The sequence below is a fragment of the Perna viridis genome, chromosome 1 (assembly GCF_037379345.1).
Source record: "Perna viridis isolate PV_CMFRI_1.1 ecotype Kerala chromosome 1, ASM3737934v1, whole genome shotgun sequence".
NCBI lineage: Eukaryota > Metazoa > Mollusca > Bivalvia > Mytilida > Mytilidae > Perna > Perna viridis.
In genome coordinates, this window is record NC_142445.1 from 46,189,430 (window position 1) to 46,211,058 (window position 21,629).

General features: G+C 33.4%; 2 protein-coding genes across 3 annotated transcripts in view; both read left to right on the plus strand.

Moving 5' to 3' along the window:
• Positions 1-21,629, plus strand: part of LOC148629014 (putative ATP-dependent RNA helicase DDX43) — a 36,297-nt gene that overhangs the window by 13,110 nt on the left and 1,558 nt on the right. For both annotated transcript variants that reach the window (XM_088542420.1, XM_088542429.1), the window contains exons 6-20: positions 1,384-1,465; positions 2,828-2,928; positions 10,384-10,439; positions 10,719-10,772; positions 11,112-11,176; positions 11,517-11,627; positions 13,037-13,178; positions 16,713-16,813; positions 17,105-17,192; positions 17,800-17,859; positions 19,855-19,925; positions 20,077-20,142; positions 20,339-20,446; positions 21,072-21,146; positions 21,429-21,516. In XM_088542420.1, the coding sequence (XP_088398546.1) occupies positions 1,384-1,465; positions 2,828-2,928; positions 10,384-10,439; positions 10,719-10,772; positions 11,112-11,176; positions 11,517-11,627; positions 13,037-13,178; positions 16,713-16,813; positions 17,105-17,192; positions 17,800-17,859; positions 19,855-19,925; positions 20,077-20,142; positions 20,339-20,446; positions 21,072-21,146; positions 21,429-21,516 (1,268 nt within the window). The remainder of the gene's footprint in view (positions 1-1,383; positions 1,466-2,827; positions 2,929-10,383; positions 10,440-10,718; positions 10,773-11,111; positions 11,177-11,516; positions 11,628-13,036; positions 13,179-16,712; positions 16,814-17,104; positions 17,193-17,799; positions 17,860-19,854; positions 19,926-20,076; positions 20,143-20,338; positions 20,447-21,071; positions 21,147-21,428; positions 21,517-21,629) is intronic.
• Positions 2,941-8,456, plus strand: LOC148629015 (uncharacterized). The gene has a single exon (XM_088542459.1). The coding sequence runs from the start codon at positions 6,745-6,747 to the stop codon at positions 7,795-7,797; it is 1,053 nt and encodes a 350-aa protein (XP_088398585.1). The 5' UTR covers positions 2,941-6,744; the 3' UTR covers positions 7,798-8,456.

Genomic DNA, 21,629 nt, shown 5'->3' on the forward strand with positions numbered 1-21,629 from the left:
TGGTGGTGAGACCTATTGTTTTTGGCTTGTCTGTTTATGTGTCTGTCTGTCTGTCTGTTTATCTGTATGTCACAAAGTTTGTCAGTGCAACTCCTTTGAAACTAATGAACCAAATTTTACGAAAATTGGTATGTGGCAAGAACGTCATATGTAGTTGTGCATATTAACTGGAAATTTTGATACCCCAATTTTTGTAGGATTTATGCCCCTTTGAACTTAGAAATTTGCTGAAAATTCTCATAAATTACCTTGTCATCGCAACTCTTCTGAAACTACTGGACCAAATTTTACAAAACGCTGTATGTTACAAGAACATTATTTGTTATTGTGAATATTACCAGGTAACTATGTTACCCCAGTTTTTGTTTGAGTTATGCCCATTTGAACCTAGAACGTTGACAAAAATCCTCATAAATTACATTGTCAGCGCAACTACTCTGACACTATTTAACCAATTTTTATGAAATGCGGTATGTAGCAAAAATATCATATGATATTGTGCATATTACCAGGAAATTTTGATCCCCTAATTTTTGCAGGAGTTGTGCCCCTTTGAACTTCGAAATTTGTCAAAAATCCTCATAATTACCTTGTCAGTTCAAATTCTCTGAAACTACAGAACTGGTAAGCACAACTCTGCAGCCTCTCAAAAGAATTTTATGAAGCTGTACTGTGGACATGATGGATACTGCAAGTGGATCCAGTTTGTGGGACGGGGGGAGACATATGTTTTTGCAGACAAAAACTTTAATTTTATAACGAGATTCCAAACCACATAAAGGAATGTTGGCTTTTATTTTGGGAGTTATGGCCCCAGCCATTTTGGAATTAAGAGCCAAAAACAAGTATTTCATAGAATTTAACTATATAACCAGTACATGTAAAAGCATATGGAAGTCAAAAATTGTCCACATTGTTTTATACATGTACCACAAAGGCCAGACTGAGATTGATTGTTGAGGTTAAGACTAAAATTCTTTAGGAATAAGGGGTCAAAAAGGGGCAAGAAGCATTTGCTGTTCTGATTTCTGTACAATAACTTTACTGTTAAATAATGGATTTCTTTGAATTTATACAACAAGGTGCCATACCACCAAAGAAAGGCTGGGATTGACTTCTTGGGTTATGACTGAAACCATTTATGAATTCAGGGCAAAAAAGGTGCTACTTTGATTCTGGTCTAATTCTTAGCCTGTGCCAAAAGTCTAATCACAATCAAAATTCAAAGCTGCATCAAGCTGGAATGGTGTGTCCATATTTGCCCCTACTGTTCAGAGATTTACTTCTATGGTCATATCAAGCTGTGTCTTGTGAAGCATTTTATTAAAGATATTATCTCAAATTATTGAAATATTGACTTTTTATGGTGCCTTGTTTTTTTAGGTTTACCTCCTTTGTTAAAGAACTTCTATATAGAAAGCCCATCTGTTAGAAATATGTATCCTGATGAAGTTCAAGAATTCAGGTAGTACATCATGGTATATGCATAAACATCTATACATTTCACTTACATTCAGGGGTTTCATTAATTTTTTGCAATGTAAGTACCTTTGGTTTTGTAGGAGGTACTTTCCATCATTTTGCTTAATAAAAATGTATGAAATTTTAAAATTTTGGCCGTACCTTTCAGCAGTTTAGAAGGATAAAAGTAACTGGTACTGCCTCTTAATGAAAGGCCTGAAATTTTCATTCCCTACAAGCTGTTGCAGAGTCATATTTGTTTTCTTCATGTGTATAAGATTGTCAGTTCCTTTGTCTACCATTCATTGGGTATTAATTTGTCTTTGTATCTGTTCTCTTTGTAAGACAAATAGGGTCAAGATAAATACCTTGGTTAACATGTACAAATTGTGGTTACAAATTGTAATGTAGAAGGATTTCGATGTCGGCATATAATCTCAATCCCTTTAGATTACACTACATCTGATTGTCATAATATTACATGTACTTTTTCTTTCATTTTCTGAAGTAGATTCATGTATTTAAAAATATTTTCATTCATTATATCATTCAGATAAAAATATATAACAATAAAAAACAAAGTATTTCCACATTCCTTGTTTTATGTTGTTTTCACTGTCTACTTTATTTTCGATATCCTCTATAATTTCTGCTTTTCTTTTGGCAATTTAAGTAATCTGTGTTTTTCCAACATCCATTTCATTCACAACAGCATGGGCGCCTTTTCCACTATTTAATTTTTCCCTCATTTCTTTCCATTTTCTGTTTCTGAGACAATTTTTCGCAACTCAAACTTTCATAATTAAACAGAAGACTGAAGTATTTATGACTTAATCACTGACCAGTGAGTAAATTTCACACCTTTCCTGTCGAATCTTAAGTTTTGTTTTCATTGCAATACTGATTTAATCCCTTCGGCAACCAAATTACCTATATTTTCGTGTTCTTAATATAATTAAATCATGTGACAAGGTACTGTTATCGAGTCATATGATAAACTGAATGTTTACAAAATGGCCAGTATAAGAAGTCAGAAAGATGATTTGGGCCGAAAAATATGTGACCGTTGGCTGCGTTAGGGAGGTAAATAAATAGAGAAAACAGTTGGGCAGGTTTTGAAATGACCGTTAAGTGAAGGTGACCATTGATTTGAGGTGATCTGCAGAGCAGGTTTGACTGTACATCTTTAGTATTGCACTGAGGATTTTCAAAACTACCAGAGTTTTTCTTAATTTGTACCTTTTCATTTTCTTAGTTAAAAAGAAAATGGTCAATTCAGTTTTCAAGAAAAATGACAGTATTTTGGTAATATGTTGGTGAAAATTAAAGTAATTAGTCAATATACAGTCTGGCTCTCTCTTCTTAGAAAAACTAACAACAATATAACAGTAGCTGATCTCAGTTCAGAGGGCAATAGAAATATACCCAACCCATGTAGGACCTTTGAAGAGGCATTTGAACATTATCGTAAGTCAATATCATTCCACTTTGACAGGTCATATTTCAACATATTTATTTTTGTGTGTGTATAAAACATTCTTTTTATATATACATTTTTTTTCATTATTTACTTTGTATGTATTATGTCAATCTTTCTTAATTTGGCATTTATTCAAATAGAATTATTTGGATATCCTGAGTGATAGAAACAATATTACAATGTTCTGATTTAGGACCATGAACCGTAAGTTGCTAATAGAATCTGGTAGACGGTACAATGTTCGTAGCAAAAACAGAAACTGCATAGTGTATGAATCTTTGGACATTGATGATGAATATCACTAACTTACATGATGAAAGAGAGATTTATGTAATGTCAAAATTTCATATCATTCAAACTTAATATTGAATGATGGATGTGATGAATGGTCATCATCCACAAGATCTCATAAACTTATGTAAATTTGTGTCATTAACAAAAAGTCCGACCATGGAAATACCCAAGAATACCCCTGAATAGCCAAGAATACTTCAAAATATACATTTGAACATGATTGAAATATGTTTTATTTGATGAAAGATAATGTTTTTATTCAGTTTTTTTCTGGATTTTTTTTTCCTGACAAACACCTGGAATTTATCAATGTGACTGGTTATGCAATGCTAATTATGCATGATAATCGATTTGTTTTCTTTGATGTATGTTGACTTAGATCACAGTGATGTATAAATTAATCGAATTATTCGAGAAAATTTTTGCAATTTAAATAAATAAGTTTAGCACTGGCTACACGCTGCATTATCCTTTGTTGTCATGGTCATGTTACAATGATCGGGCAAGCAGATCCGTGCTGGATGCATTTCACCCGTCTGTCGTACTGACAATCTGTCTGTCGGAATATTTATATTTTTTTAATTTCCATTAAAAACTATCACGTATCAATAGAAAATATATGTTTTCTATAATTATCATGATTATTCTATAATGTTTTGGGGTATTCTTGGGTATTCTGGGGTTTTCTTGGGTATTTCTATGGACCCACAAAAAGTTGAATCTCCTGGGTAATAAGGTAAATAAAGTTGGGTAGAACAATTAGGTAAATAAAGTTCAATAGAACAATTCTAAAATCATTTTACTGGTATATCCTTTATTTTTTACAGTAATATATGTACAGAAATATTTTATTGTAATATTTAGCTGTCAGCTTAAATAAGCATATCAATGTTATTTCTTTATTCCTATTTTTTAAAAGAAAAATTAAATCAAGATATATACATACAAACAAAATATAGCATTCATTTTTTTTAATATAATTACATTTTGGTACTAATGCATTTCAAGTTGTTGTGATTTTGCACCCAAACAATCTGTTTCTGTCATTCAAGACGGCAAGTTTAAAATATTGTGATGATAATCTCTTGGCATTTTCAGAATGATAAAAAAACATTGCAATACTTTCTAAGTGAAAGTTATTTCAATAATAATGCCACAATACCAATTTATTCATTTCCCCACTCCCGACCCTTCATCACAGAATAAGGTCAGTAGGCTTCCAGGTTTTTTTCCTCAAAAGTATATGGCATATGATCTATGCTGAGAAATAAAGTACAAAAAAGAAGAGAAATGGGTGAAACAAACTTTTTTGGGAGGGATCATTTTCAGTGGATAGGTTGGTAGGGAGAGGGGATACAAGTAAGTTTTTAATTTTGACATTTTGTATTTCTGCATGGCTGCAAAAATCTTTTATCTATATTAATATGATACAATCCTCTGTGTTAAGTCATAAGGCTGGAGTGAGAAGTTTAAGTACAATTCATAGATTCATCTGAAGTGGTTTACTGTCTTTGTAATAAAATTAGCAGCACTTCAATGTGACAAAAACTTATCTAAAATTCCATCTTGTAATTGGAACATTGATTGTGGTGATTGCAGTTTGATCAAAGGAAACAATGAATACCAGGTGATATGTTCAAACAGGTGTTTCTTTGTTTGTAGTACCTGATTGTGTTAGTTATGGTTGTAGTATAAACACCTTAGGTTAGGTTCCAACTGTTTCATTGTGACACATGTCTCTTGTCAATCAGATTCCTTTGTTCCATGTCTGGACATGTACTAATTAGTGTATCAATTGGTGACAATGTAATTTTCACAAGACATTGTTTTTCTCATGTACATTTAGAATATCATTGGAACAAAATCAGATAAGATTTTGTTGCTAATAAAACCACTCTAAAAAATAAAAATGGACCTGACATTGTCCACAATGACTACAATGTGTTATATACCCTTTAAGTCAAATTCTTTGTTGAATGGCCATTTTCATGAAAACCATTTTGTAAGTAAGGCATGATTTTCAACATTTTAATTACACCAAAAGAGTGACAAGAGTGTTTTTTTTATATTGTTCATGGACAGAAAAATGATAAGGAAGATTTTCTTCATTGATATTGCAGTTGATATGAAAAAGGAGACAATGGAGGGCCTGAGAACGTTTGTTTGTTTGTTGGGGTTTAATGTTCGAGCAGCAATATTTCAGCTATATTCAGACGATGAACATGAAATGATGAAATGAAAAAGGGATGGGACACAACGACAATGGGGTCGACAAATTTTGATTGCCACTGGAAACAGGGAGAAGTGGGTAGGGTCGGGCAATTTAGCCTCCTGTGGCGGAGCCCTATGGTTCCTACTCCGGGAGAATACTACAGTAGGGTTCTTTAACGTGCGAGGAACGTGGCATCTTTCCCAACACGGTGCACCACTATGGTTTGCGGTCAGGTTTTCCGTATTATAGCCTGACAACCCCAGCATTTGACACGCCAGGGGTACCCCATTCCACCACCTGGGGCACACATCCCAGTTGCTCTGTGGGCAGAGCGCCCTAGCCCCCGGCCTAGGGTTCTGAGCACTATTTAGGCGCCTTTTATGACAAGCTTAGTGCTGCTGCAGGCCTATTCTTTTAACACCCGGACCTGCACGGGGCCTGAGAATGTTAATTCAGTTAGGTCTATTGCCTTCTGTAGAATAAGTACTTGGTATAATGGAGGGCTAGTCAACTTTGCTGAGCCAAATAAGAATACAATACTAGTAATTTAAAGTCTTTTTGGTGAGGTTTGTTAGCATGTGTATAATTAAATGTGATAAACATATGTATGTGTAATATTTGGTATTACTACATAAAATTTCAATTTTAATGATGTTAATAATTTTTTTCTAGTATTCTCACAAAGTTTTACATAACAAGGTAAAAAATTGAATATGTATATTACACTGTTGACATGTCTAAGAGAATAATGATTTTATTGACACTAAATACACTTTATGTAACAAAACCACAAAAGTAAACTCTTCTTTGAATAATGGCATTTATTTGAAATATTTAAAAAAGAATTAATTGAAGTAATTTTTCTTTGAAGTTTTCTTCCTATTCACATGTTAAATCAAGTATCAATGAAATAAATGTATTATTGATTTATATGTTTATCACATTGCCTCAAGGAATGAATGTCTGTTATGTCTGTTATGAAACTTTGACATAAGTAGTCTAAACAACAGGTGATCAGTAATTGTCACCAAGCCTAAGCCAAGGCCACTGCTGGAGACTAATCACCTGGATCAAAGGTGTCTCTAGATAATTACCTTCTTACCTGTATGTTTTGATTGGATAATCAAAGTGAATGGTTTCACTCAGGCTACTCATTGTCATTGTAGTGTTTGTTGGTTAGAGTTGTTGACCAATAGCCAATTAGCATTTGGGGAAAACAGGATATTGAATAAATAGTCTGTGTAGTGATTTTGATACTTATAACTTGAGATATTGTAATTCAGAAAACAGGTGAATCATGACAGTGATACCTAGACATCCAGTAAATAGAACCTGTCCTAGTACAATACCTAGGCTTCAGCAAAAGAGGAAGTTGTCACCTATGCTGTCTCAACCATCCAAACAAATCACCACTACATTGAATTCAGTGAAGAAAACGTCATATTCCAGTCTGAAGTCAAGGAATGTTCCAAAAAGGAAATCTCCTGTAATGATGTCAACACCTACAATGACTAAGTCTGGACTTTTTTCAACACCAGTGGCTATAAAGTTTAATCCAAGACAAACTCCTGTGTCTGGTTCAAAAGTGAAGAGACTATATGACAATATAGCTACAAAGAATTTACCAACCAAAAATGCAATGAGTAAAACTCCATTGATACAGAGAAAGGTCAACAGAACTCTTGACTACTCATTAGGTGAAAGTTCCAACCTTAATGTTTCTGGTTCTTCCAACAAAGTGTTATTGAATACAACAACTTTGCTGCATAAAGAAACTCACAATACAACTGCTACAAGGCAAGTACAAACTGCAGATAAGAGCACACAAACTCACCACAAACATCACTTGAAGACACAGAGGAGAAGTTTTGACAAGACAGCAGAAAGACTTCATCCATCTAAGAGGAGATTATTCAGCAACAAACAACTCTCTTCTGGTCAAATCACATCTAAAGACAATATGTCAGCGATGAGTGTTGAAACCTTACCAGCAGCTGAAAGTCAAAACTTAGGTGACTCACCATCAGTTAATAGAGCTAAGTGCAAAGAACATCAGCCATTTCAGCTTGATTTGTGTAAAAATGACTCACTTCTTATGCTGGAAATAAAGAAAGCTTTGCCTCTAATGAAAAGCAAACAGATTAATTTGAATGATTTAGTTAAAGACTGCATCAAGAACCACAAACTTCAGAAGAATTCTAGGGAAGGTAAACAACAGAAATGTGCCTGCATCTTCTGTGTTATGGAGAACTCTACTTTCATTTTGTCTCCTGAGATGTTGTTTAAAGCTTTTGTAAAATTTCTTTTCAAAGTTTTTTCTTGTATGGATGTTAAGTTTTTCCATAGTTGATTTGTTTGTAATTCAGTCGTTTGTAAAAATGTGAACCTGAAATCCAAAGGCTTGTAAATTTCAGTATGCTAATATTCAAATGAAATATAAAATGATTTATGGTGCTCAATCATTAGTGCTTTAGATGAATTGATTGGTTTTGCTGTGGATTTTATATATGTTGTAAGAATGATTTGTTATTACTAAATAAAACTGTGATACATTTACAAACTTTTATTCATTTCATCTTAAACTAGTTTGATTAACATGTATAATACAATGAAACCTGTGTAAACTGAACCCCTTATGATTTGTCCAGTTTAAACAGGTGTTTGGTTTACCAAGGTTAAATGTACATTTAAGTGGGACTTTAAAAAATGTTTGGTTTAGACAAGTGTTTGCATTATTCAGGGTTAGATGGGTTTCAATGTATATGATAAGCTGTTTATTGGTTCTTAAGATGATTACAAGAATAAATTCCAAAGAAAATGACAATTTTGTATATAAAGTACTGATACTCTACCGTTGAATCAAATCCTTATATTTTCATCTATTTAAAACAACATTATCCAGTAAAACAAAACCACATAGTAAACAAACCAGTAATAATTTTAAGAATTTTTGTGTACAAAAGGTTCAAACTGACATATCTGCCAAAAGTGGATACCTTGTCAAAGAAACAATACAAAGGAAAAGAAGGGAATGTACACATATTTGCCTTAGACATAGCTGTGATATGAATTACAGTTAGAATTTATTGTGTAAACAAATGGATTAATTTGATTTGCAGTATAAGCCCCAAGGGATAGGAAGTCATATCAATGTTACATGTCTTTGATGTTTTGTATTACAATTATTGGCTGTTTACAGACACTATTATATAATGGCTAGCATGTTTACTTAGCCCTAATGGGCTTAGTTTTTCACAAGGATGTCTGAATGTGACAATATGGCATAGATTTATTCTTTCGTGGTGTTTATTTTAAATGACTTAACTGGGGTTTAAATGGCAGATGTAGAAGAGGGCCAATACATAAGAATAAATGTACGTAGATACATTTATCTATGTCAGTCGCACAGACATAGAGAATTTAGAAATGGTACGATTATTCAAATGGGGCGATATGTACTAAAGTTTGTTATCGGGTGTTACCGTTGATCATAAGGTGAAGTCAGAGAGACTTCCTCATATAATGCAAAATGGCACATTTTCAGGCAGGAACGGCAGTTGCACCGTCTACGCAAGTTGAAATTAGTGTCTCATGTCGGTAGGGTATTACTGTGTCATCACATAACACACCCAGAATTACTTAAAGAGAATACTAGTAAGTTGTTATCTATCACCATAGATAGTCTAATCAAATTTTAAGAGATATTGTTATAAAAGGATAAACTATTTCCCTAGTTTCTAAAGTATGGAGATACAAGGTTTTCATGGTTATTATAAATATAAAAATAGGATGTGGTATGATTGCCAATGAGACAGTCATCCACCAAATACTAAGTAATGAACAGTTAAACTTCTACAGGTTACCATACAGTCTTTAATGATGGGCAAAATCCATACCATAAAGCAAGCAGTAAAAGGCCCCAAAATGAATGCAGTGAAACTATTCATTAAAGACAAAAACACACCTAAAAATAGGGGTTAAATGCCCTTGTGTTCTATTATTAAAGCAGTGTATGAGCTTTCTACACAGTAAAATTTCTCTTTTTACTAATTTTTTCATGAAAGCAAATTTCTGATAAGTCTTACTGAGGAGTTATCACTTGGCCTAAATAGAATTTAGCTCTTCAATATATCAACAGAAATGTAATAGATGATGGAAGATTGGATGTATACTTTCTTCTTTTTTTAATATTATCTTTTTCTGTTATATATCATTAGCCATGCTTTACACATACTGTAAGATAGCTCAAAAACGCTTTGAGGGATTTTCATGATATTTTCAATCTGGTCCAATGTTAGATTACATGGAAGCAAGTACATTCCTTTTCATTGTTTTCCAATGTGTCTCAGAGTCATTGTACACAAAAAAGGGGTAACAGGCATATAATGTGCTTAAGTAAATCTATTTAATATTCTTTATCTGATTATATATACAATATCTACTTGTTTACAAACTTGGTGAGTGAAGTTCAGGATTTTCAGCAATTTTTAACCGATTAAGAACTAATGCTGTAAGCGTTGATGTGGATTTTCATGCTCAAATCTTTAATAAGATAATAATTTAATCTGATTTTAGTCCTAAGCTGGGAAGAAAAAAGGAGATTAAATGATATACAGTGTTTTCATAGACAGATAAAGAAAAAGCAGATGAGAAATTTTAATTGTGTTATTATAATTACATTTGTGAACTATAATATTGTCCTAAACCTTTGACAGACTTGAACACAACAGTAATATTTGTTTATCAATTATCCTTCCATTACGTAATTCTACTGGGAATAGAAAAATATGATAAAATGTTTTTGACTAAATTAGAATAAATACATTTAGCAGTGAAGATTCCTGGAACTAAGACTAGTTGATTAAATGTGTAAAACTTTTGTAGACTTATTTCAAGTTCACATAGTTAGTTCTAAACAGTTGTCTTTCTTTTGTAGCTGAAATCCTAGACACTATTTATAACCAGAAGTTTACCGAACCTTCACCAATCCAGGTAAGTTAAAAAAAAAGTCAAATTTAGCTATGTAAAGTAAATACTCCCTGTATGGTAATTATTTGCCTTGCAGAAATAAATATTGTTAGAAACAATGATACTAACTGAAATAAGGTTCTAGCTGTGTAATTTCCATCTACACCAGGTACAACAATTAACATGCTAAAACATACTGAATCTGGAAGTATATATTGTGCATGGATCCTTCCCTAGCATGGCTGTATGGAGGCTGCAAAGACAAGCAGAAATCATTGATCATACTTTTTTTTTTCATTTTAGGCCCAAGCATGGCCAGTACTTCTTCAGGGCTTAGATCTGATAGGAATAGCTCAGGTAAATTGTAATCCAGTTTAGTGTGTCTGTTTTTTGTTATTGTTTTTATTTTTTAACAAATATGATGTTTGTTCTGAAGAACTTAAGTGTATGTGAGCATATCTATTTTAGTTTCACATTTAATCTCTATTTCTTTGGTGATGGGATCACAAGCTTTGGTACACAATCATGAAGTATTGACATATGAATACACTACTTGACTTTTACCAAAACTTGTTCTCAATTGAATATAATAATTGTTTTACATTTTTCACATGGCATCTTTTAGGTTGTTATACTCTTTACTAGAATATACATATAGAATAAAATAACACCTGAATAAACTCTTCTATATCACAGACAGGTACTGGGAAGACTTTAGCATTCCTCCTACCTGCCTTTATACATATAGATAGTCAACCAATGTAAGTACAAATGTACCAGGTATTTGTTTCTCAGTAAATTTTCTTTTAGTACTAGTCACAGGGTAATATGTTTTTTTCATAACTGCAATTTTTTTATCTATAAACTGATTTTGTTTGATAAACAACAATGACCGATGTAAAGCTAAGGATGTTTAAATGCAGTGTAAATTTACATCATGAAAGTAACACTTATTTTTGCTTATTGTATAATCTTTTAACTAATCTTGTCTATGTAAGAAAAAGTATATTTTAAACCTAATATTTTACTTAAAAATTTGCTATTTCATGCATTGTATGTCTGATTTGTTTCATCAGATTTATTTTTTTTTACATTTTGTAGTCCTAGGGAAGAGAGAGGAGGACCAAATGTTCTTATTCTATCTCCAACCAGAGAATTGGCTCTGCAGATAGAAACTGAAGTCAAAAAGTTCAATTACAGGGGAATTAAAAGGTGTCATTATCATTTACATCTCTGTTTATTAGAAGTAGGTAATTTTGAGCAAAGGGAAGTAACTCTCTAACCAGACAGACTGGTTTACTGCCCTATTGGAGCAGTTGGCAGTAGTAGACACCAAAATCAAATATTTGACTTGTAGGTATGGAAAGTACTTGAATACTTTTAAGTAACAATCTTTCTAAAAATCAGACAGAAGGTGATTCATGCATGTCAAAAACCCATCGAATTCAGTTTCATTTCTTGTTCAGAAGCAGTAACTGATCACATAATCAGTCTGAGTTTTTTATTTTGTTGTTGCGCTTTTGAGATAAAAGTTATATAGATTGTACAAGAAATTTGCACTTTGGAAGAATTATCGTTCTTGATTTTGCTTCATTTGGTTGGTTTTTGTGAGAGGCGAATGTATGATTTTTTCAAAAGTACAAATCTGAATGCAGAAAAAGTTGTTGTTATGTGAAAGTATAGCATATGTAGACTTAATAGGCATCATTTCTTTGGTGGGTTTTTCTTGACCATGAATCACTTTACCATTGGCAGTGTCTGAATTTTATGTGGAATGGTTCTTAAATAATTTATTTCAAATTGTTTATTACTTACCCAATCTAAATCAAATTAGCCCCATTAAATGTTCCATTCATTCCCTACATTTAGGTTCTAAAAACACTCCATTCTTCTTCCTGTTCTGATGACCTTTTCAGAATCCTCATGTTTTTCTCTTTGAATGATGCTTTCAAAATCATGAAAAATGAATTCTGATTGGCTGAATAGGAAGGTCTTCAGAACAGAGAGTAGAATGCAGTGTTGTTAGATTCTACATACAGAGACTAAATTGAACAATTGACAGGTCTAATTTTAAGTAGATTGTTTCATTTATTCAAAAATAACAGCACACACTCACAAAAAAGGAGGATGTGCAGTGTTCATTCCAGACCACACCCTTGCAAGAATTTCAAGTGAAGATGAAACTGTTCATTGTCCATGGACCTGGGCTGGATTGGATAGAGCAGAAAGATTTTAACATCATAATGAATTACAATTTGAATCAACACAATGCCATAATAAGAAAACAGTACATACTAGTATTACTTTTTATTCATTTGGAGTTGATGTAGCTCTGTTACCTCTCACCTAAAATGAAACTATAAAGTGTATACAAACCTGAGGTTAACTTATTTGTTGGTTGAATCTTTCCTGTTATCTAAAAATGACCTCTTATAATACTGCCATATTGGCTCCCTTTATTCTGAAAATGACCCCTTGTTTTGCTGCCAAGGTGGCCAGTTGTCCCCTTTTGCAGTATTCTGGAATGAACATTGGATGTGTGGGGTTAGAAGTTTATTATTTTATGATTCCAAGATTCACTTAGCATCAAGTACTTGTGACCTACTCTTTATCTGTTTCAGTGTGTGTGTATATGGTGGAGGAAATAGGAGAGAACAGATAAATGTTGTTACAAAGGGGGTAGAGATAATAGTAGCCACACCCGGTCGACTGAATGACCTGATAATGAATAACATTGTCAATGTTCGATCTGTTACCTATCTGGTAAGCTCTCTTTTATTCAGTGCCCCAAAAACAGTAGTAGGACACACATACATGCATGATAATACAAGGTAGGATAATTTAGTCCAGTTTTATGTTTTTCTGACTAATGAAATGATGAAGAACCATCAGTGTGAAGTTAGTCAATTTTTATAAGCATCTTTATAGACAGTACATATTATTGCATACAGGTGTCCATCCGTCCTTTGTTCACACTTCACACAATAACTCAAAAATGCTGCTAACAATTTAGTAAAACTTTGGTGAACTGTTTGTTTCCGTTGATGTGAGTTCCCTTTGATTTTTAGCTCACCTTGCCGAAGGCCATATGAGCTAGTGCCATCACTTGGCATCCATCGTCGTCATTGTCGTTCATCGTCGTTAACAATAAAACAAAACACTTCTCCTCTGAAACACTTGACTGAATGAAACCAAATTTGGTATGAATGTTCCTTGGTATATCCTGCATTGAAATGTTGTGGAGATATTCGATTTGTCAAAAAACATGGCTGCTGTTACAAAAAATAGAACATAGGGGTCAGACAGTATTTTTTCGCATATATCTCCAAAACCATTAGGTTTAGTTAAATTCTGGCATGGGGTAAAAGTGTTCAGCATGATGAGATCCACATGTGGTCAAAATTTCATTTTAATATGTTAAGCCATGTTGAAGTTGTTGCCCTTTTTTCGACGTTTTTTTGCTAATTTGAATGTTATTTCTTTCAAAAATCTTCTCCTCTGACACCACTTGACCAATTAGAACCAAACTTGGTACAAACGTTCATTGGGGTATTGTGCATAGAACTGTTGTGGGGATTTTTTATCCGTCAAAAAACATGGTTGCCGTTACTAAAAATGGAACCTAGGGGTCAGACAGTAGTTTTTCGCATATATCTCCAAGACCGTTAGGTTTAGCAATATTATTTCTGTAGCTGAAATGACCCTTATTATAAGGCCTTCAAAAGTCGTCCCGATCAAAGTTGTCAGGTGACTCCTGTAAGAGTTATTGCCCTTGAAAGATGAAAAATGACAGGGTTTTTTTTACAGTTTTCAGCCAATATCTTTAAAACTGAAAGAAAGAAATTTTCTATCACTGAAATGATCCTAATGATAGTCCTACCAAAGTCTTCTTGAGTCAAAATTGTTGGAGAACTCCTTGTCAAATTTATTGCCCTTGAAAGACTAACTTTAATCAGGTGAGTGATTCAGGTCCTGGGAGTCTCTTGTTCACATATATTTCCAAAACCATTAGGTTGAGCTGAATTCTGACATGGGTAAAAGTGTTCAGCATGATGAGATCTATCTCTGGTCAAATTTTGGTTTTAAATCATTAAGTCATATTGGAGATGTTGCCCTTTTTCAACAATTTTTAATGTTATTTCTTTCAAAAATCGTCTCCTCTGACATTATTTGATCAATTGGAACCAAACTTGGTATGAATGTTCCTTGGTGTATCTTGCATAGAACTGATGTGGGGATTTTTGATCCATCAGAAAACATGGCTTCTGTTACTAAAAATAGAACTTAGGGGTCAGACAGTAGTTTTTTGCATATATCTCCAAAACCATTAGGTTTAGCCAAATTCTTTCAATAGCTGAAATGATCTTTATTATTAGGACTACAGAAGTTGTCAGGGATAAAAGTTTTCAGATGACTCCTTGTAAGAGTTATTGCCCTTGAAAAATGGCTTTTTAGTGAACGGCCAGGTGAGCTATTGCCTTCACTTGGCGTCTGTCATCATCGTCGTAGTCATCGAAACTTTCTTCAAACATCTTCTCCTCTGAAACTACTGAATAGATTTGTATGAAACTTGATAATGACTGTTCTTTAGAGTATCCTGCACAAATGACCATTTGGATTTTGATTGGTTAAAAAAAACATGGCCACCATTACTAAAAATAGAACATAGGGGTCAGACAGCAGATTTTTGTATTGTCTCCAAAACCGTTAGATTTAGCCGAATTCTGACTGGATAAAAGTATTCAGCATGATGAGATCTATTTGTGTTGAAAACCTGTTGACCCATGTTGGAGTTATTGCCCTTTTTTTTGACGTTTTTTTGCTGTTTTTGATGTTATTGCTTTCAAAAGTCTTCTTCTCAAAAATCACAATACAGAATTAAATGAAAGTTGGTATTTTTGTTTTTTTGGGTATCCTTAACAAAATTACTGTTTGGTTTTTTGATCGGTTAATAAAAATAGAACATACAGTTCAAACAGCAGATTTTTGCATACGTCTCTAAAACCATTAGGTTAGGCCAATATCTTTTAATTGCTGAAATATCCTTATTATAAGGCCTACAAAAGTCTCCAAGGGATCATAGTTGTCAGACAACTCCATGTAAGGGCTGTTGCCCTTAAGAGGTGAAAAATGACTTTTTTTTTAGTTTTCAGCCTATATCTTGAAAACTATGATAGATAGAATGAAACTTTCAATTGCTGAAATGATTCTTATTACAAGGCCTACAAAAGTCTTCATGAAGTCAAAATTGTTGAACAACTTCTTGTTAAATTTATTGCCTTAAAATGCAAAACTCAACCAGGTGAGCGATTCAGGCTCCTGGGATCCTCTTCTTTGTAAACTTGCTATTTTTATGGGGGGGTTTACATTTACAAAAAATGTTCTTTTTTGGACTATAACTGAAAAACCTATGCAGCAATGTCAATTAAACTATGAAGAATTGTTTAATTAAATAGTTGTATGCTCCCTTTCAATTTTTATAAATGTTACAATTTAGAGATATGGAATTTTGTTTATAAAAAAAAGTAGGGATTTCACGGTTTTTGGACTATAACTCAGTAGCAGTTGCACCCATTTTCATATAACTTTGGAAAATAGCTTATTACTATTGATGTTATCTCCCTTTTCAATTGTTATAAATTCCTGATTTTCCATTTTTGAGGTTTTTGACTTTATGCATAAAATAGAGGGTTTCCCATAATTGCACGCTTTTAAACATGAGAATGCTTCCAGCACTCTCCATAACACTTTGTTGAATGGTTTTATTTTTACTATAAAAGCGCTTTTTTGATTTTTATATATTTTGGTTTGAATATTTAATCACAATCATAGCTGCATTAAACTTGAATTTTGTGTCCATATTTGTCCCATCTGTTGAGGGTTAGATCTCTGCAGACGTATCTAGTTACTCAATGCATTCTATTCTTTGTTTGAAATATTATAGATTAACAGAAACTTCATAATTTGTATTGATTTTCATAACAAACTAGTCTTGAAATCATTAAGTTCAAGATTATAAAGAGGAGATATAATTCAGAAATTTTGGAATTTTAAGAATCAGGTCAAACATATTTAATAGATGTAGTGTAATTGCATTGAAAAAAGATGGAAACCAGTTCTCAATATTAAGGTGACTTTGTGGTCTTAAATCTCTGACAGTAAATAAACCATTTTACATTTACAAAAACATTTTTTATTTTTTGTATGCAAGACAATTTATGTGTAAACTTTTTTTATGTTGTGCTTTTTGACAAATATTCTGTATTTATTTTCATGATTTTTAATTTTTTTATACAGGTGCTAGATGAAGCAGACAGAATGTTAGACATGGGTTTTGAGCCAGAAATAAAAAAAGTTTTATTAGATATTCGTCCAGATAGACAGACTGTGATGACAAGGTATAACTTCATAAAGTGGTGTATGTTATTTATTATCCATCATGATAAACAGTTAGTGCTGACTGAAATTATGTAAAAAAAGATTTCTCATTACAGAATTTAAGTCAAATAAATCTTCTGTTAAAATTTGATTCTATTCCTCCACCATTTTAAGAAATTTTAGAGTTTAATTTTCAAATTAGTTTATTTTGAAACATTGGATTATTTTGTTATTGTGACTCCTTTATACCTTAAAATAACAATGTGCATTAAGAATATTAATGATGAATGTGTTTTTTTTTTGTATTTCAGTGCCACATGGCCAGAAGGTGTACGGAGATTGGGAAGCAGTTATTTGAAGGACCCTATCCAAGTATTTGTTGGCAGTCTAGATTTAGCAGTGAGTCATTCATTAACAGGACATACAGTAGAACTTTACAGCAGAGAATTATTTTTTGGGAGTGTTAATATTGCTCAATCATAGTATGCTTTGAAATTCTGTATGTGCTGATTTAGGTGTTTATTCTGTTGCACATAATTTTTCTTTTAAGAAATACATACTGTGCCTCTTATTCATATACCCCATTCTTTCTGCAAACAAAGTTTTGGCATCTGTAGGAATTGCTGTGTTCACTGGATTTTGAAGAAACTTCTTATGAAGGTCTAGCACATCATTACATCCAGATGTGCATCAAGCAGTATTAGCATTGTGGACTGCTAGCAAACTTACAGGTTGAAAATGGGGTTGGCAACATTTAAGGCTTGGAAGCATGATTCTTTCTGAACCTTTCTATGAATTTTGATGAATATCATATGAAGGATTAAGATCATATGGACATATGCATGTAGCAAGATTGTTGAGTGTTTATTGTTTGCAAAGGGAGATAATCCAAATTTAAGGATTTACAAATTGCAAGACGGGGCACTTGGTGAGCTTATTCAGTCTTCCAGTTAATTAATTGGTCTGCGCTTGTTAAAAAATTATGAAGATTATTTGTTATATGTAGGCTGTCCATTCAGTACGACAAATTGTTGAGTCTGTAGAAGATGAAGAAAAGAGAGAGAGGGTTTGTACATCATAACTTATTATTATAAAGATATAGTATAGAATTATTGTGATACAGGTTGAATTTTCAGGAATTCATTATTTTTTAACTTAAGTATGTCATAATTGTACTATTACATACATAGATTCATACTGTCACTTTGTTTTTTTTAAAATAAAGGATTGGAATAAGACAGTGTCAACAATAATTTTTTTTTTATGCTCACCAATTAACCTGTTTCTGTCTCTCTTATATCTATCACTCTGCATGTACAAAATGTTTGATACTATTGATGACATTCTCAACATGACCTTTAGTGGAATTCCACATTTCAGAGTTCTTTACAAGGGTCTAATAGCCTGTCAACCGTCAATAACAACTTACCCCTTCAGTGCATGCCGAGGGTCTAATAGCCTGTCAACCGTCTATAACAACTTACCCCTTCAGTGCATGCCGAGGTTCTAATAGCCTGTCAACTGTCTATAACAACTTACTCCTTCAATGCATGCCGAGGGTCTAATAGCCTGTCAACCGTCTATAACAACTTACCCCTTCAGTGCATGCCGAGGGTCTAATAGCCTGTCAACCGTCTATAACAACTTACCCCTTCAGTGCATGCCGAGGGTCTAATAGCCTGTCAACCGTCTATAACAACTTACCCCTTCAGTGCATGCCGAGGTTCTAATAGCCTGTCAACCGTCTATAACAACTTACCCCTTCAGTGCATGCCGAGGGTCTAATAGCCTGTCAACCGTCTATAACAACTTACCCCTTCAGTGCATGCGGAGGGTCTAATAGCCTGTCAACCGTCTATAACAACTTACCCCTTCAGTGCATGCGGAGGGTCTAATAGCCTGTCAACCGTCTATAACAACTTACCCCTTCAGTGCATGCCAAGGTTCTAATAGCCTGTCAACCGTCTATAACAACTTACTCCTTCAGTGCATGCGGAAGGTCTAATAGCCTGTCAACCGTCTATAACAACTTACTCCTTCAGTGCATGCCGAGGGTCTAATAGCCTGTTAACCGTCTATAACAACTTACTCCTTCAGTGCATGCCGAGGTTCTAATAGCCTGTCAACCGTCTATAACAACTTACCCCTTCAGTGCATGCGGAGGGTCTAATAGCCTGTCAACCGTCTATAACAACTTACCCCTTCAGTGCATGCGGAGGGTCTAATAGCCTGTCAACCGTCTATAACAACTTACCCCTTCAGTGCATGCGGAGGTTCTAATAGCCTGTCAACCGTCTATAACAACCTTCCCCTTCAGTGCATGCGGAGGGTCTAATAGCCTGTCAACCGTCTATAACAACTTACCCCTTCAGTGCATGCGGAGGGTCTAATAGCCTGTCAACCGTCTATAACAACTTACTCCTTCAGTGCATGCAGCATTTTCATTGACAATGAAAGAATATACTGACAAATTCCACATTTCAGTTCTTTTCAAGGTTCTAATAGCCTGTCAACCATCAATAACAACTTACCCCTTCAGTGCATGCAGCATTTTCATTGACAATGAAAGAATATACTGACAAATTTCACATTCCAGTTCTTTTCAAGGTTCTAATAGCCTGTCAACCATCTATAACAACTTACCCCTTCAGTGCAAGCAGCATTTTCATTGACAATGAAAGAATATACTGACAAATTCCACATTTCAGTTCTTTTCAAGGTTCTAATAGCCTGTCAACCATCTATAACAACTTACCCTTCAGTGCATGCAGCATTTTCATTGACAATGAAAGAATATACTGACAAATTCCACATTTCAGAGTTCTTTTCAAGGTTCTAATAGCCTGTCAACCATCAATAACAACTTACCCCTTCAGTGCATGCAGCATTTTCATTGACAATGAAAGAATATACTGACAAATTCCACATTTCAGTTCTTTTCAAGGTTCTAATAGCCTGTCAACCATCTATAACAACTTACCCCTTCAGTGAATGCAGCATTTTCATTGACAATGAAAGAATATACTGGCAATGGAATCAATGACACGTGTTATTATTTCAGTTGTTAGACTTCATTAAGGAAGAGATGACACCTGAAGACAAAGTGATAGTATTTGTTGGGAAAAAGTTAATGTAAGTTATTAGTTTATACATGTATATTTACTATGTTATTGAAATGTAGCTAAAATAAAACTTCATAATGTATTTTTATCTGTTATGATAAAAGTGAAGTATAGTTCACTGATAATTTTACCTGTTAACAGAATAATTGATTATTTTGCAGGGCTGACCATTTGTCAAGTGACCTTAGTTTGTTGGGTGTGGATTGTCAGTGCATTCATGGTGACAGGTACTGTTTAATTATTTTTTTCAATATTAAAAATGGACGATAAAGAAGTAAATATTAAGTTAAAGTGCTGAAATATTGTACATTTATTGTGAAATCTTAGTTTAGACCAAAGTTAAATTTTATCAACTTGTTCTAATGAATTTTAATACTTCAAAGCCAGAGTGATCAAATATGCATTCTGCATTGGATTTTCCAGAGAGCAATGTGATAGAGAAGCAGCTTTAGAAGACTTTAAAACTGGTGCTACTAGAATTCTCATAGCTACTGATGTAGCCTCTAGAGGGCTTGATGTCAAAGATATAACGTAAGTTACTATTGTCTTGATTTCTAGCCCTGTCTGCTAAAATTTAAAGAGCTTTCATCACTGGGGTAAAGCTAATAGTAAAAGTAATGTTTGTTGCGGTTATCTCAAGATGGTAGAAGATTCAGACAAGATTATTTTTCTTTCATAAAGTGGTTCATTCAAGATATTGAACAGAATAACTATTGTTTTAAAGGATGACGATATACAATGGATGTCCATAACTTACAGAAACAAATATAATTTGTGATGAGATTTTGCAGTGTTTATTATGTTGATATGCTTACTATTGTAAAGGAAGGCACTGAAAAGTCTTACAGTTAATATGCTCTCTAAATTTGTTCTGAATGATGAGCATTTTTTTCTTTTTTTTTTCTTTTTTTTTTGGGGGGGGGGGTTTATGAATTAAAAGGGAACCTTTATCACGTTAAATGGATTTTAATATTCATATCAATACTGTTATTGGAAATCATGGTGCTGATTGTTTTCCTTAAACAAGAATCCTAAAAAAAAAATATAATTCCACTTGCAACAAAAATTCAAAAATGTTGTCCCAAAGTAGTCTTGTCCTCAAATTCATGTATACAAACATTAAGTCAGAGAATGATATTGATTTTCTTTATTATAGATATGTGTTTAACTTTGATTTCCCTCGTCATATGGAAGAATATGTACATAGAGTTGGAAGAACTGGAAGAGCAGGGTAAGTATTGATTTAAAATTTTTGGCATTGAATTGTTATTGTCAATAGACAACTGTTTTTTAGTTGTTGTTTTTTAAAATTTTATGCAGTAGTTTGAGTATGACTTTATGGATCTAAATGAAGCTTTTACCTCAGAAGAGGGATGGAATCAATTGTGGACTAATTAGCAGTCAAAGGGATTCAAAAGCATGCATTTTATAAAACTTTTACTGTAGTTGTTTATTACAACTATTGGTAAATAGGTTCCCACTGAGTTTTATCATATTATTATATGCATTGCAGGAGAACAGGAACTTCGTTGACTCTTATGACCAGAGGAGACTGGAAAAATGCCTCTCATCTTATAGACATACTTGTAGAGGCAAACCAGGTAATTTGTATGCCACCTTTTGAAGATATGGGGGTGTCCATTGTGTAGTTGGCCTTGAGTCAGCAGAGCTAGTAAATGGTTAACGTTGCCTGTCAAATGCTGAATGGCTATTA